At 37.2% G+C, this 17,772-nt stretch overlaps 2 protein-coding genes across 2 annotated transcripts; both read left to right on the top strand.

The window, feature by feature from the left end:
* Positions 1 to 371: 371 nt before the first annotated feature.
* LOC110748385 (binding partner of ACD11 1) lies at positions 372 to 4,499 on the top strand. Its single transcript, XM_021948376.2, has 5 exons — positions 372 to 530; positions 1,785 to 1,888; positions 1,970 to 2,045; positions 3,562 to 3,642; positions 3,717 to 4,499. The coding sequence occupies exons 1-5, from the start codon at positions 525 to 527 to the stop codon at positions 4,287 to 4,289; spliced, it is 840 nt and encodes a 279-aa protein (XP_021804068.1). The 5' UTR covers positions 372 to 524; the 3' UTR covers positions 4,290 to 4,499.
* A 12,279-nt stretch (positions 4,500 to 16,778) lies between these two features.
* Positions 16,779 to 17,507, top strand: LOC110748499 (uncharacterized). Its single transcript, XM_021948477.1, has one exon. The coding sequence runs from the start codon at positions 16,779 to 16,781 to the stop codon at positions 17,505 to 17,507; it is 729 nt and encodes a 242-aa protein (XP_021804169.1).
* The last annotated feature ends 265 nt before the right edge of the window (positions 17,508 to 17,772 follow it).

The following is a 17,772-nucleotide window of genomic DNA, read 5'->3' as shown; positions in this document are numbered from 1 at the left end:
AGCCTCCTATTTGGGCTAAATTCCTTTAAAGCCCAAAAAATTTCATCAAAATTCTAAATTGGCACCCCATTTAGAGTCCACCATTGGGCTTTGCTCTAACAAGCAAAATGGAACAACCCGGAAGTTTATGGACAAATTTCTACTTCACGCAAGACAAAAAGTCCATTCAAACGCGTATCGGAACTCCTAATGGGCCCCACCAGTCCAATAAATACCAATCAACATGCTCGCACGTTTCAAAGTTTTCAACAACGATCTGACGAAAATAAAAAATAAAAAATTCAACAACGAAAACCTTACGGTGACTCACGTGCCACGGTCCAGGGCACGTGCCCCTCTAAACCCATCCTTGACGCTTGCGCCAGTATAAAAATATCTCAATCCTGACCCAAAATTGCTTCCATTTTCTTCATTACGACTTTGCTGTCTGAGAAAGTCTCAGTTTCTCCGGCAACTTTCCGGCCAGTCTACGTCTCCGTGGATCTTCATTCTCGCCCCTTGATCTTCTCCAGTAGAACCTCGCCATGTCGGTGAGTACTTTCTCTCTTATTGTCTCTCTCCTTCTGTGTATATGTTTCTGAATTTATTGTTTACATCAAATTGAACTAAGTTTTAGGCTTTTGAAGTGTTTGTTTTGATCAGTTAGGAATATGGGTGTTTTTTGTGTAGCTTTGGTGTGATTGCTTGATGAATAAGTTTACTCATTGACTATCAGTGATTTGGGGCAGCCTTATTAGATCTGTATTTTTATCTCTGTGTAGTTGAATTGGTTGAATTAGATTCATGTTTACAAGTGAAGAATTGCATGTATAGGTAGATGTGATGTTTGTTTGACTCTTTTTTTTGTTCCTCAATGTAACTGATCTTGTGTGTTTGACTTGTTTTCAATGGGGAAAACAAAGATTGAATAAATGAAATGAATCCATTCTTGAGAAAAAGTTTCATTCTGGATTCATACTCTTGTTTTCTACATTATCCCCAGTTTACTTTTGCTAATCAGGATTCTTTATATTCTAATTTTAGTATAGTTATGTTTCAGTTGCAGTTTTTAAAATATGGTTCCTAACTGCAGCTTGAGAAGGGTTTCATAGATCTGATACTTATAAATGAAATCAAAGATAACCCAATACTACACTTTCTCTTTTCTTGTCAAAATACTTGGCCCTGATTTTCTTACTAAGGAAAAGGAAACATTAAGTGCTTTGGGAGTCAAACTTTTTCAGCTTATTATTTCTTTGCACAACCTTTTGATTTATAAGGATCCCTGAAAATGGGCTTTCCTAGAGTAGTTTAAGAATCTGTTTGTAATAATATTTTTCTTCAAATTTGGACACAACCGATTTATAAGTTGTATGTGGATTCTTTCCTTGGAAAAAGGCTGGCGTCAAGTTGCAAAAATAGCTTGGCAGCAGTAAAAGGTGAAGCTCATTTTTCATTTTTCAGTTCATAATAATGTTAATAGTGCATCCAAAGTTGTTTTCTGAACACTATCAATGGGGTATCCTCTCCTTCCCCTCTTAAAAAAATGGTGGAGGAGGTCAGGCTGAGGAATCCTATACACTTTTGGACGGGAGTAAAACAGATTAAGTTATACTTTCTTCCTCATAGAGGATGTAGATTTTCCAAAGGTTATTCCATTATAATTTTGACCTGATATTGAGTTATATGCAAATATTTTAAGTTGTGTTGTTAATTTCTTTGCTTGGTGTCTCTCCAAAATGAATGCACAACCTAGATTCTGAAAATCATATTTTTATGGTCTACCTCATATTGCTCTCTTGCAGGTACAAACCATCAAGGTCAGCAATCTTTCCTTGGGCGCAAGTGAGAGAGACATAAAGGAGTTCTTTTCTTTTTCCGGTGATATTGCATATGTCGAAATGATGAGGTTTGATGATTTATTTAGTTTGATGGATTCCTCATCTTTTATTATCTGTGTATGAATTTAGCTTATTGTATGCTCATGCAGTGATACTGAGCGGTCCCAAATTGCTTATGTTACCTTCAAGGATGTACAAGGAGCTGAGACTGCAGTTCTCCTTTCGGTAATGAAACTTCTTTGATCATAATATATCACCTCCTCATGTGGTCCGTTTATTTTCTTACTCATGATCTTTTAATAATTCAACAGGTATATTTACCATTGTTTGTTGGAGGTTAAACAATAAAAGATAAATATAAACCAATAAAAGATAAATATAAACCTGAAAACCTTTTGTGATCCAGTGATCTAATAATCATTCGGTATGTGACTTCACTTGACACCCTAGGTATATTAGTTAAGCTATGTTGTAAATGATATGAACAGTAGAGGTACAAAATGCATTTGAGATTGATGTACACAATTTGAGGTTGGTTTGTACAATATGGGTCATTAATAGATTCATATTGGAAAATCTGGATGTGGCTTGTTTGCTGGATGAGGTAGGATTCTGGATGGTTTTGCTACATGCAAAAAAACATCAATGGATGTCCTTCTGAGGGACAAGAAGTTGATTTGAGTTATTTGCCAACAAATAGAGCAACTAAGCTTCAGATATTTTGATTGTACACGGGGCTATCTAAGCAATCTTTTTCTCTTTTTTCGGTGAACAAAAGAGCCATTGTTGAGCTAGTACTACACTGCTTGACTTGTTGAGCTAGTAATAAAGTTTAATATTATTTTGAAAAGTGAATCGTTTATGTCCCTAAAATATACCCTTAGAGCTTATTTATTTACTAATTTATTCATTTTGGTCTACTATATTTTTAACTTGGCTCTATCGACATTTGCATACAGCCCCAGATTCAATGTCAAGGTTCTGTAAGGAGGATATACTGGCTGAGGTGGTTAGTACCAACAAGATGGAAAATGGTCTACAGGGGATATGACCCTTTGTTGAGCTAATGTGTCAAAATGAAGTCATGTTTTTAGCTTTAAGTAGTTGGTGCTGTAGGTTTTCATGCATTAAATGTAGGTACTCTCATAGTTTGTGGTCGAGATTTAAGTTTTCATAATATTTAGTTATAATAATTTGTCAGGTTGGTGTTGAGGACACACTGGACCCTAGCATGGCCTATGGTTGCGTATTTCAATTTATTTCTTCTGTTGGAGGTTGGAATTATGTAACTGCTAGTGTTGTCAACATAGGATAGTGCATTACTCTGTTGGAGTTTCATGGGTAATGCGTAAGGAAGCTTTAAAACATAGAATGCACTTAATATTAGTTGGAAGTCGTCTAGTACATGTTGATTATCTCTCTGCTTTAGTTGAGTTCATTATTTATTTTTTACTTCGTAGAGGATGACTTTGCACATAGGAAGAGATGACAATGCTGTTGTATAAAGTCAGGTGGGAAAGATTTTGACTACATGCATCTAGGGAATTATCTTGACTCACAGTGGTCTGTGACACACACCAGAATGTATCAAAAATTTAAATTGAAATGGAAAAGACGCCATTGTTGTCCACTGACTGAAGCTTTGGTTCACTTGGCCACAGCATTAGTGTGATTTTAATCGGTGATCTAACTTCTGTGCAAAGCATGAGCAAGTTTCACTTAACACTTTATGTTATGTCAGGGAGCGACAATAGTGGATATGTCTGTCACCATCACTCTGGCTCCAGATTACGAGTTGCCACCTGCTGCTACAGCACCCAATGTAAGAGCCTTTCACAGAGCTTCTGCGTCATATTTTTCCCCCGCATGACGTGTCTAATACTCCATTCTCTGCAGGTAACTGAGAATAAATCGCCTGGTGGGGCTGAATCTGCATTACGGAAGGCAGAGGATGTTGTTAGTGGCATGCTTGCCAAGGGGTTTGTCCTGGGCAAAGATGCAGTCAACAAGGCAAAGAATTTTGATGAGAAGCACCAGTTGACCTCAACAGCTTCAGAAAAAGTTGCTTCTTTTGACAAAAAGATTGGGCTCAGTGAGAAAATAAGCGCTGGTACCTCTGTGGTTGGTGACAAAGTTCGCGAAGTGGATCAGAAATTTCAGGTCTCAGAGAAAACCAAATCAGCTTTTGCGGCTGCTGAGCAGACAGTCAGTAACGCTGGATCTGCTATAATGAAGAACCGGTATGTGTTTACCAGTGCTTCATGGGTTACAGGTGCTTTTAATAAGGTTGCAAAAGCAGCTGGGGAGGTTGGTCAGAAAACAAAAGAGAAAGTGGGAATGGTTGAAGAGGAGAAACATAGGAAAATAGAGGATGACTATGCTCAAGTTCTATCTGATTCTCCAAAAGCATCTGCGCCATCCGAGCATGACCCATCCAAGCCAGAACCTGTTAAAGGTTTGATCCTCTGAGTTTCAGCCTTTGTAAATAGCATTAAACTTTTGGATGCTGTTCTCTTTTGATTTGTTGCTTTATTCTTCTAGCATGAAAGTGGTGAATGTAGGACAGATTACTCCAAATTTGATGATCATGTGCAATTAATGTTTTTACCCTTCTTGCACTATAATGCGCCAGTAAACCAAACTTTTGTGAGGTATTTGATTTGCTTTTTTCTGTTTCAATTTTGTTGTTTGTCAGTGTGGTTCCAGGCCATTTGGTGCACAGATTTTAATATTAATGGGCTTAAAATTACTGTTGTATATTTCCATACCCAATATGTGCTTTCTTTCACTTCACTGTCAAAGAATGCTTGAGATATTCTTGCAATTTTAAAGATGATTTAAGATGTCTTGATATAATATTATGAATAACCAATCAAATCAGAGTGGCTCAGCTTTACTGAAAATCTGAGGTTTGGATATCCTAACGGAGAAAATGAAATGAAATTTAACGACGGGTGAGGCGCGCGTGAGATGTTAGGGAGGGAGGCACTTGAATGAAATGAAACCTAGCTGTATAGGCCTACTTGCAAACCACGTCAAACTAATAGGGACCTAATTGAAAATTCATTTCATAATATCGTATAATGACATCTAAAATCTTCTTTAATATCATTTAAACAAAAAAAAAAATTACATAATTACTTTTGAGACCAAATATCTGGTCATGTTCACCTTTATTTCCTATATTTTTCTTTTATCTGAAATAATTACTTTTGGTTCTTGAATCTTATGTAGTTTTTTTTTTTTTTTTTTTCTTTCGGATTTGTTGTTGAAGTTAGAAAGTGGGAGGGGGAAAACTCACACACGGGTGTATCATAGGGTTTTGCACACCAAAGGCCTGGGCCGATTCAACCAACACCCCATTAGTCTTGATTCTTGACTGATTCGGTTATGTAGCATGTGCCTTAAAAATTAGAGTAGGAATAATACTACCATGGATTAACTGACCTATGATATTCTCTCCCTTCAACAAAAAATCATCCTATGCTATTTTCTTATATTTTTACAAGAGAAAATGAGGAGTGCAAAATGACTTTTTTTTAGAGGCTCGTTTAATTTTTTAAATTAGGTAACACTGGTGGATATATTTATTATTTTTCGGTAGTCAGAACAGACTTACCCTAATTTTGAATTTGTTGGAGGCCAGGCCAATGTAAAACAGTACTCACCCAAGACCCAAAGTCTGCATATAGAAATAACAACTTGTTCCCAACCAATTGATTTGATTCCCTAATTTTGAAATCTCTATAAAATACAATTTTGTTCCTAACTTAACTCCTAAGTATTGGAAAATCTGACATAATTCAGCAGTCCCATTCCCATACATAAACCCCTAACTAAGTCAAATTGATTTTGCACAAATGTCTATAGATCGTCATTATGAAAGTAGCAGTTTAATTTATGTGGGTCACTAACCCACTATTCTAAAATAGAGTGCCGGCTGGACTTGTAAAATGTTCACAATAACCAGTTTAATAACCGGTTGATGTCAACTGAGACTATAGCCGAGTGAAAAGGGATTTTTCCTTTCGGGCGAGTGGCTTGAAGTTCGAATTTTTATGGCACCTTAGTAGTGTGTATGTTTATGGCATCTTGTATTTAAAAAAAGAGTGTTGTTATTTCCACCCACCTGTCCTATTTCTCCACCCACCATGTGAATCCTATATTTTCACACACCATTATTTTTAAAATACCCTTTAATTATTAATTCAAGCAAATTAGAAGCACTCAAATTCTAAAAGTGTCTTGTATTAGGAACATGTGGTTGTTCCTAGGCTAGCCGAGGTCGAAGATTTCCATGAATTGATTTGTATGGACGCTTCATGGTTGTTTGAGAGAGAGAGAGAGAGAGAGAGTGAGTGTTACGCCCCAATTCACGAATTTAATAAAAACTATAACTAAAATGTAAAGAACATAAAGTAAATAAATGAATATTTTATATAGAATTTTCAATGGAAACAACAACATTCGAAATTTTACATCTTTACATTATTTTACAAGTTAGAACTACTCAAGAGTTCACTAAAAGAGTAGGTCATTATTCATCCACAAGCTATGCTTATAATACACTTTATAGACATGCCAAGATCATCACAAGTCCTAGATTTCACGTTTAGTACCTGGAAAATATGTTAGGGGGTGAGCGAAACCATAGCTCCATAGAGACATAAACTTTTTCATGGTAAATTGATATAACTAAATTAAGTGACATGCAATCACTCAGTCAATTATCATATCAATAATAATAATGCATGAACTCTTTGTTTACACCATAATCAACCGAACGCATTTGGGACCAACGTGGGGACAGACCCTTAGCATGCCAAAGGTAGGACACTTCTCAACTATCAAAGACACCTTCCTCCAATGTGGCAATTACCTGTCGAAGGTGATTATCGAAGCTCTCAATTACAGAACCTAAGCCTTAGACACGTGTCGCCACCACAAGAACTTGCACAAAGTCCCACATCGAAACTTTGTGCAAACTCCCACTTTCACTTTTCCATAAAAGAGGAATAGTGCCCAAGTAAAAAGGGATAATTACTTTTCACCTTTACTGTTATTCTGCCAAAATTACTACATATCCCACACTTGCTAACTTAAGCATCGGAGAGCCTTCAGTTTTTCCCTATTTCTCCAGTAGGATCTCTCCTTGCCAAAGTTCCGCAACCCTCTTATCCTACTGAAGACTCCAAACTTCTTCAGCCTAAGTAGACACTCGATTTTGGGCATCAACACTCTTTATCTACTCCCGTTAATTCATATAACTGGACAAGCACACATGCACGTCCCATACCTTGCTTATATCACTTGGTCTCGAATGCCCATTTATATGAACTAACCCCCATCTCAATCATCCCATAATTTTCCTTTTATTAGTCATCTTGTCTAACTCCCTGTCACCAATCCCGCATCACCCAATAAAAATCATGTGCATTGTGGGATCCCTGAGATATGGTACCTTCCAAGAGTTAGACTCAACTACACAAAAGATCATTTCCATTATCTTTTTTTTTTCATTAGTATCCTTCCAACCCAAGAACTCCAACCAATTTCCATGAAATGATAGAATTATCCCTTTCATTTATCATGTATCAAAATATAACCACACCAACATTGATTAAATAATTAATAACAAGTAAACACCCAATAACAAGGAACGCCAACCAAACTGTAATACCATGCATAATATAATGTTCACGAAATTTAATTAAATCAATCTCTGCAAAAGGCCCTCCAAGAAACCCCTTACCTTGACACTAATGCTTTTGCGAGAAATGTAAGACGATTCCCAATTTTCCACCGCATTCACAGACTTAGTCTCTTACTCTATCTTCTTTTCTCTCTCACTTCTTCTCTTTCGTTTTCTTTCTCTCTCCTCATGCACTATCATGCATGAAATAAAGCAATGAAGGTCCTATTTATAGTAAGAAGAGGCGGCAACTACTATTGGCTTTCATTGGTTGCATGTAGATTTACTTCAAGTGTGGATAATTGCCTCTACAATTTCAATAGCTCAAGTAATACAGCTTAGTCACAAAGGCACAATGACACATGTAAGTCTTAGTGTACTGCAAGTAATTGTATTCTTATGACACTTGGGAGTCTTAGTGTCCAGCAAGTAATTGCAAATATCTACCACGTTGATTAATTAGCATGCAAGGAATGTAAAGCTACCATCTACACTAATTAATAGTAGGAGCTGTTGCATGCAAGAGATGATGTGATTATGTTCCTAGTGCCCAATTCTAATACGATCATGATTTAAAACGATTATTAGACTTTAGCCACTTCACACATAGAAGGTAAATAACACAAAACTTATTTATTCTAGCAATTAAATATTATTATAAATATATACAATTATATGTATTTACCGCATAATTACCTATATATAAATTAAACACGCAACAAATATCTAAGGACACCCATTTAGAGAAAAACAAATCATGAATATATAATTTAAAGTTATTCAAATGAACATATATATAAATATTAAATGGGTTGGGTCGGCGGTAGTGAGGAAGGCATGCTGCTGGTGAGGGTGGGGTGGGTGGTTTGGGTTGGCTCATGGGTGGCTGTTGGGGTAGGGTCGCTGAGAAGTATTTGGTTTTTTCTCTATTGTTTGAGCCAACTATTGAACTTGTCTTCAATAGCCTTTTTGCACTATTCCAGCTGCTACTTATAATATTCCCCAACAAAACATCAACTAGGCTTTTAAAAGGATGGACCTAAAAGAAGAAGCTAATCCCAAGTGGAAGTCCAAGTCCCAAGGGGATAGGTTTTTCAAAAATCAGAAAGGAGAAAAGGGGTTAGTTAGCGTCCCTCAAGGTAGGAGCAGAGCTCGTTGATCTTTCCCGAGTCCTAGAAAGAATTAAAAAAAAATTACTACTGAGGAGGTGAGTGCCACATAGGAAGAATTTAAAGAGGAGGGCTTAATTGATGTGCAAGTCGGTGTTGTGGGCAAATAGGTTGGCTGAAGGATGGTCTATGTATGGTGAACACCCAAGTCTGAATTCAGGACATGGCGGCTGGCCGAAAATAGCAGCACGGTCGCCATGAGTTTTCTCTCTTGGAATTGTCAGGGTCCTGGGTCAAACCTGACATTTCGGTTTCTTTGTGAGATCATTACAACAAATAGACCCTTTATTGTGTTTCTAATGGAGACAAAAATGAAACACAGTAGACTGAAACGAACTAGTTAAGATTTGGGCTACGCAACTGATTTTTGTGTGGAACCAAGCTGGGGGGGGGCGGGGTGGGGGTTTAAGCTTGTGGTGGGATTGTAGCGTGGATCTTCAGATTTTGGAATTTTCAAAAAATCTTATCCATACAGAGGTTACGTTGCTTAACTTGGGCAGGAAGGTGTGTGTCTTTTCGGTTTACGGCATTTTGTATCAGGAGGAGAAGCTTGCTTTTTAGGATTGGCTTGGTCATTGTCTTTCTCCAAATGAACAACCTTGGCTATGCATTTGTGATTTCAATGAAATTCTATGGGACATGAGAAGAAAGGACGCAGGGCTTTCAGTCAAACTAGCAGGAGGTATTTATATGAGTTGATGGACAATATGCACCTGCTGGATACTGGATACGGGATACCAAGGACAACCTTTCACTTTGAGGGGAATTAGAGCTGAAGGGATGTTGATTCAAAGCATCTTGATAGGGATATAATAAAATGTGAAAATGGCAAGAGTGGCCTGTTTTTCCTATGTCACTTATCTGCCAGCAGTGGGATCTGACCATTGCCATCTTCTGGTGTTTTTGGAGGATAGGTCTGCCAATGTGAAGAGGCATTTCAAGTTTGAAGCCTTTTGGGCTCAAGATCCTGAGTGCAGAGAGGTAATCAATAGAAGGTGGAATCATATAACTGGGAGGGGGATGATGTTAGGGTGGAACCAAAAGCAAAAAAGATGTAATCGTGAGCTATGTCACTGAAGTAAGAACAAATTTCCAAATTCCAAAAAAAGAGTAGAGTCCTTCTTGTCTGAGTTGGAAGCCTTGCAAGATGATTGAGATCAGAATCATGAGCAAATTGATCTTGTGAAGGATGAACTTAAAGCAGTATGGTCTTGAGATGAGCTTTTCTGGAAACAAAGATCGAGAATTCAATGGCTTAAGGGAGGAGATTTAAATACTGCATTTTTCCATCATAGTATAATCCAATGTCGCAGACGGAATAGGGTTCTCAGGATAAAAAATATTAATGGGGTGTGGGTTGAAGATGAGAATCATATCTAGAGTGCTTTTGAGGATTATTATTAGGGCTTGTTCACTTTCGGGGGGAACAGAAGTTGGGGTGACATCCTTACTTTTGTTTTTCCAGTGATCACAAACCAAATGTATGAAGATTTGTGTTGGCCAGTGTCAGACGAGGAGATTAGGGAGGTTGCTTTCAAACTGGAAGCACTCAAAGCGTCAAGTCCAGATTGATTCTTGGGTATTTTTTTACCATAAGTATTGGGATATTATTGGTGATGATTTATGTAGAATGGTCAGGAGTTTTTTTTTTAGTTTTTTTTTTTTATGGCAACTCATATGTGATCAACCTAACAAAAATTGAAATTTCTTTTATTCCAAAGGTTCCAAGCCCTGAGATGGTCACTCAATTTTGTCTTATTGCTTTGTGTAATTTCTCCTACAAGATAATTTCAAAGATTTTTGCAAATCGCCTTAAACCTCTTCTTGCAGGTAACATTTCCCCACAACAGAGTGCTTTTATCCCTAGGAGATAGATCCAAGATAATATTGTCATTGCTCATGAAGCTTTTCATGCTCTTAAGCTCAGGAAGAAATCAAAAAAATTCAAGATGGGCCTCAAATTAGATATGAATAAGGCGTATGACAAGATTGAGTGAGATTTTCTTCATGTTGTGCTGTGTAAAATGGGGTTTGACCATCGTTGGGTGCGACTTGTAATGGAGTGCATCACTTCTGTTGAGTTATTTGTCCTTCTTTAATGGTAAAGCTGGCACGGGTTTCAAACCTTCTAGGGGTCTTAGGCCCGGCGAACCCCTATCTCCATACCTTTTCCTCCTTGTTTGTGATGTTTTGTCTACCATGATTAAAAAAGTTGTAGATCGGGGGTTAGTGAAGGGTATCAAATTCAGTCGGGATAGGCCTACCTTATCCCATATTTTCTTTGCGGATGACTTGTTAGATATATACCCTAGAAGCCAGTATAAAAATGGAATATTCTAAGGATATAATATAATTAATATAATGAAAGAGGCATGAATGTTACTATAGGATACATAATGTACATAAAGTAACAAGTTCATGGATAAAGATATGAATGGAAAACATTCTAAAGAAGTTAGATTCAAGAGACCTTTCCTTCGTAGTAATATTGAATCATGAACTGTTCCTGGTCATAGGATCACCAATTGGAAAATGGTAATCCACAAAGACTGGTACACACTATGTCTGCTCAATTGGGAGGATGACTAGATCCCAAGTCGTTAGTATAGAGACACTAAGATAGGTGTGTAGGTGCTCTATAGAGATGAAGTTCACTGAACGCGATCAACTCAAAAATTCTGGTGTGGAAGTCTTACTCACAAGTTTCAAACAAAGAATTATAAGTTATGATAATGCAAATTAGTCCTTAGACCTGAGACATCATAGTTGTCTTGTGTATGAGCTGTTTATTTTTTAGAACACTATACAGTCGTATCAAAAGAATGTGACTTGAAGGTGTTCCTCAGAATACTCAGCATATGCACAAAGGCATATGAATGTACAACAAGAAATCTCTACTCTTAGTAAGAAGAGAGAATACTCTAAAGATATGATTCGTTGAATCTTTGGCCAAAGTATAGGATGAGAATTGAAACAAGAACATTTGCAATTACATCCAAGTGAATCATATAACCTAAGGATGTCATATTAGGGATTTGACACAAATTAACCATATCCCAACAACACGACTATTATAATAGAAAAAGACCGAATTGCATTGTAATCACAAACTAACTAGTATCTCAAAATGAATTCTATTTAACTTGGGTAGCCATGACATACAGCTAGGTGTCACTCATAATTTGTGGAAGCCTTGTAAGGACTAATTACAATTAGCCTTCGCCAATAGGGAAAATTGTATAGAGGTATACAATGCACATTCGGTTTAGAAGTAATCATTCTTACTCACGGCCTCGCTAATTAGAACCTATAAGATTGCACACCGAAAAAGTATGGATCGAGAATTGAAAAGAGAATAATTGATTTTGCGACTTGGTCAAAGTTAAAGTCAAAGGTCAAACTGTTGACTAGGACCAATTCTTGTTAGACAAGTTAGTGATTTATTTAGTTAAGTCATTAAATCAATTAAGCTAATTATATTAGCTTAATGAATGAATTAAAGTTATGGAACTTTAGTTTTGGTCCTATATGACTTAAACATTTATTAGAAAGTGGAACTTATAGACTTAGGCAAAGTGTGACACCTTATAAGATTAATGTGGTAGACCAAAGGCTAAGGAAGAGGAGGGTGCGGCACATGGGGTTACTTAAGGGCATATGTGTGACAATATGTCTCTATATAATCATAGCCATAGCACAACACCTCCTTAGGGTTTCAAGTTAGGCATTTAGGAAGAAAGGAAAACATCAAGCCCCCTCCCTAGTCTCCCTTGGCCAGCCACCATAGAGAAGAAAAGGCTAGCACCCATTTTTCTTCTCTTTGTTCCTTATTCTCTCATTCTCATTCTACCTTGGTGAAGATACTTTGGGGAGGCATAACCTCATTGTGCCTATTTGGAGTACAAAGTGGAGAATCAAAAACTAAGGGACCATTCCCTCTACTTGAATACCATTCCTGGATTCAAGATACGCACCAAAGATAACCTCACTTTCTACCTTCTCTTTAATATGTGATATTAGTGTCAATGGTGCAAAATTTCATAAACCTATAAAGATTGGGACCTAAGTTGAGACTTGCATGAATCTCTAGCTATTTTCTTGCTTCCGCTTTATGTGATTTCATATTTGATATACATAGGCTAGATGATTTTTTTCTCTCATAGCTTCTAAGGATTTTATAAATCCCTACACCTTATTTTCCCTTCACAACTCCATTCTTTTTTTGAAAGCGACTGATAACCACATAATTATTACAATTTCTATCCCTAATATATATTTGTTAGTACCTTGTTTTATTGATTTTTGCACCAATTAGAATGTTCCATTGCATTTTACGAATCCATTTGCACTTCATTGAAATATAGGCTAATTCATTTGAATTCTCTATTTGGTAGCTCTCTCTTTGAAGTGGCACCCAAACTCTTATCAATTGGGAAATAATTGTTACATTCTATTCTAATATCATGATTTTATATAGGTGCATGCTGGAGCTATTAAAGAGAAAGAATGTGCATGCATATGAAGCAAAAAGAAAGGAAAGAAAAGAAATGAAGTCAATTCCAGTCTATTTTCGGCAGTCAACTTGCAAGGCCCAAAACGTACACTTGTACTGCTCATATGGGAATACATTCTTCATAAAAGTTGTTCCAATGGGTGTTTATTATGACATATCCAAATTTGAGCCCCATTGGATACATATTGAAACCTAGGCCTTCCTACACCAAGCCTGGTTCAGAAGAATTGTTTTTTTTTTTCCAGCAACCAAAAGAAAACCCACATGAGTTGGCAGCAAAAGGCAGCCATAATTGAACACCTTTGAAAACCCATGTGAAGAAAGCTTGAGGTGCAGCAGCTAAAGAATTGAAGAGAATGCATGAAGTGCCACATCCATGCCAAAAGAAGAAAGGAAAAGAAGTATGAGATGGAAGCAAACAAAAAAGAATTGATTCCAACTACACTAACTTAGACAAGATGAAGTGGGAGTTATGGATTGTATTGGAATAGGAATGGTGGTGTTGGAATTCATCATGATGTTCCCCCCTCTTAGCACTATAAATAGAGAAGTCTTCAAGCTTCAAAAAAACACACCAAGCTCACAATCTTCTCTTGAGCTCTCTCACCTTCCTCCAATTCTTCTAGTTTTAATTTGTTTTACTTTTATTTTATGGAAAACTAACTCCCTAGCTAAGGCTAGGGAGAAAGCTTTTAATATGAGTGTGTAATTTTTATTAGTTTGATCCAAACTTAAGCTTTAATGTGAATTTGTAGTTTTTGTTCAAATGGAATTTGTAGTTTTCTTTTTAATTAATTGATGAATGTTTGATAATCTATTTCATGGGTTCAATCATGTTTTTCCCATTGTGTAGTAAAAACTTTCATGCTTTTAAAAGAGAAGAGAATTACTTAGATTAATATAATTTTGATGAAGATTATTTTTTGATAGTTTGTTGCCAATGGTACAAGTTATGCTTAGAATACTTCTAAAGGAAATTAAAAAGAGCTTTAATTATTTTGAACAACTACAATGGAAATTTTTTTGTGGATCAAATTAATAAGAGTTGCATGCTTATGTTAAAAGTGGAACCTGTTGTGTAGATACAGCTGCACCAAAATGGATTAAGCTGCATCCTCAACTTGTGATACTCGCAAGTGCACGAACCGTTGGTAGTATAGCATATGTAAGTGCGAGGTCGATTCCACAGGGATTGGTGATTGAATGATCCAATTTAGTTTCCCTACACAAAATAGAAACAAAAACAAAGAACATAAAACAAGGAAGAAAGAAATAAGTAACTCAAGCAAATAAGTTCCCAAGTTCAATTTAGATTAATGGATTGATTCTAGCTAGAGTATGATTAAGCCATGGTGTGTGGTCATAACCTTGTGTTCCTAATTCCCTAATTTGATCATTTGTTGTCTAACCTAAAATTAAGCATTAGGAACCCATTAAGCATAGAAGAACATTTTAAACAACCAAGCATGTATCTAATCCCTGTTGTCGAATGTCCATACATACTCTTCCTATTCATAGTTCAATTCGAATTAAAGCATGGTGTCTACTCTTAATTCAAACCAAGATAGCTAACATGCAAGCCTAAATGGTGATCAATCATTCAAACTAGCATATTAACTTATAAGCATAATGAATAAGAACAAAAACCATAATTGAAACTTGGAAACTAATTAAACTTGAATACTTAAGAAAGAATGTACATTACAAGAAAAATAAATTACAACTAAGAAAACATTAAAGAAAGCTAGAATTGAGAACTAGAAAGGAAAACTAAGAGAATTTGAGGGAGAGAAGGGAAGGGAGCTCTAGAGAAGTGTTTGAGAGCTCCCCCCCTTGGGGTGTGTTTACAAGCTTAGAGAACCTCCCTATTTATAGGCCTAGGGGAAGTGAAAATCTGAATTCAATATGGCTAATGCATACAACACTTGTTTTATAAAATCTGAAATGGTTGATGCACTTGTATTAGAAAATCTAAATTGGGTGATGCACTTGTATTAGAAAATCTTGAATTGGTTGATGCACTTCACCAATAGATCCCACCAGCAGCCCTAGCTCATCTTCATGTCACCATGACCAAGCTTCCAACCAGAAATGATAGCTCATACCTAGCTCACCATGACCAAGCATCCAACCAGCACATGCTGAGGTCAGCATGACCAGCAACTTCAAGGGCTTACAACTTAGGCTTCCCTTAAGCAAATTAAGACTTTAAGCACTCAAACTTGAAGTTCAGAATGTCTTCTTTCCAGCCATATATCATTTGGGCCAATCCAAGGTCGGAGGAGGACGTTAAGGCCGAAACAAATTGCTAACTCATTTTCCGCGCTGATAAGATCCATCCTGAGCATGGTTCTGTGTTTGCTAGGTAACGGACTCCAGATTTATCCAATGGGGCTGAATTTTGGATATGTTATAGTACACACCAATTGGAACAACTTTCATGAAGAATGTGGCCTCATTCGAGCTATGTAGGTTGCTGAAACAAAGCTTACAATATGACCTACGAAACTGGACTGGCAGGGGGCTGTAGCCAAAATTGAGTTTGTCTTTAAGCTCTTCTTCCCTTCATCCAAATTAGGCCTTAACATGCTTGAATTGCATGAATTATGCTCTCTTGCTCTATTTGCCTACAAAACACACAAAGGAAGGCAAATAACTTAGAAGTCTAGGAAACTAAGCAAAAGAAGTAAGTAAATAGGGCATGTATATGTATGAAATTATGAGCTTAACAGAACCCCAATGCCTTAGTGTTTTAATTAATTAAATTTTCTTTAAATCAAATCTTGCATAAATCTACCTCTCAATCACACTTGTTCTTTTTCATCTCCGTTATTTTCTTTACACCGCTCTCTGTGTAAACGACACTCGGACTTCCGAGCTACACTACTATAGGACACCTTCCCTTGGGTTTTGCAAAGTAGTACGAACAGCGACGAAGGCTAATTGCATTGGGGTGAAGCGCATTTTGCGGTTTAACTATCAAACTTCTGGGAAAATGGTGAATTTTTAGAAATCTAGTATTTGTTTCAACCTAAATACCCCTCGTGATATTAGGGAGCAGATTCGTGGCATTTTGGGTGTAAACATCACAGATGATCCAGGCATATACTTGGGGCTTTTGGTGATGGTAGGGAAAAGGATAAAATTATATGGCCAGTTAACAAGAATGGGATTTATACTGTTAAATTTGGTTATGACCACGTTCATTCACATAGCTACACTCGAAATCTGGAGAGATCTTCGAGTTCCCATGTTATTCCCAAGGATTTGTGGAAACTTGTCTAGAGTTCCTTACTGATTCCTAAAATAAAAAAAATTCTTTAGCATGCTATCAAAGGGTGCCTATCAACAAAAGCCGACTTGTATCGAAGACATATGGGGTTATCTTCTTTATGCCCTATTTGTGAGGAACACCCAGAAACTGTGGAACACATGTTGTTATTGTGTACCTGGAATCATGGTGTTTGGTTTGGGGGAGCTTTAAACTATCATGTAGGTACACAAGAGATTACTACTTTTGATCTGTGGCTTGGCTTCAGCAAGTGGCGAATCCTTCTATCGTAGGCGCAGATAGTATGGACTAGATGGTGATGCGGATTGGTGTTATTTGTTGGAGCATCTGGAAATCCCGTTGTGCTGTTGTGTTTGAAGGTAGAAGCTTTTGTCCCAAATCCACAATTGATTCAGCAAAAAGATTGGTTGTTGAAGCTTTGGAAGTTGCAAGTGGTGATATATTGCTGCCTAAGATGGTGATTCCTCTGGATGCTCAAGGCCTGCGTTGGCGTCCACCTTCCCAATCAGTTCATAAGTTGAATATTGATGCAGTCTGGGAGAAACACACTTTGTTGGCGGGTTTAGGGGATGTTATCCGCGATGGTGAGGGAAATTTTGTGCGAGGAGGTGGAGGAACTAGATTGACGTCTTCTGTCATTGAGGTTGAGGCTCATGCAGCCCTGCGAGGCTTATCTTTAGCGAATGAGGTTGGCTGTACTAGACTTGAAGTGGAATCTGATTCTAAGGAGTTGATTCTGAGTGTGAAAGGAAATATTCAGAAAGGTAGCTGGATACTCTACCCTATTCTAGTTGCGATAAGAGAAAAATGTAAGTTCTTTCATTTTTGCTCTTGGAGGTGGATTCCACAACAAGCCAACAAAGCTGCTGATGCTGCAACAGAGGATGTCAAGAGGAGGATGTGCAACGAAGTCTGGGTCGACAGACTCCATCTTCCTTGGTTTTTCTTCTTCAATGTAATGGATTACCTTGTCCTCCAGCGCTGTAGGTTTCTGCGATTGGGAATTGACATGCGTCTATAGTGGCGACGTCTTAGTCTGGTTTGGTTTTCCCACCCGTATTATTTGGTATTTTATGCTTGTTGCTATTTTCCTATTTTTGTTGTTGGTAGTTTTCCTATTTGGGGTCTGTTTCTACTCTTTGTCGAGACATACTCGTGTGGTTTCTATGAGGTTCAGCTGCATGTGTTGTTTCCTCTTTATTCCCTTTCGTGAATGAAAGTGGTTTTCATTGTGTTGTTTCCTCTTTGTTCTCCATTTCCATGATTTGTCATTTAACTTTTACACC

This window comes from Prunus avium, chromosome 5 (genome assembly GCF_965620075.1).
Source record: "Prunus avium chromosome 5, drPruAviu1.hap1.1, whole genome shotgun sequence".
NCBI lineage: Eukaryota > Viridiplantae > Streptophyta > Magnoliopsida > Rosales > Rosaceae > Prunus > Prunus avium.
The sequence above is the reverse complement of the archived record's forward strand: the minus strand, read 5'-3'. Positions and strand labels throughout refer to the sequence as shown.

Coding starts and splice junctions, on each gene's coding strand:
- LOC110748385 (XM_021948376.2), top strand. Junction 1,889..1,969: donor GCATATGTCGAAATGATGAG/GTTTGATGATTT, acceptor ATGCTCATGCAG/TGATACTGAGCGGTCCCAAA. Junction 3,643..3,716: donor CTGCTGCTACAGCACCCAAT/GTAAGAGCCTTT, acceptor CATTCTCTGCAG/GTAACTGAGAATAAATCGCC.
- LOC110748499 (XM_021948477.1), top strand. CDS start 16,779: ATGGTGATGCGGATTGGTGTTATTTGTTGGAGCATCTGGAAATCCCGT.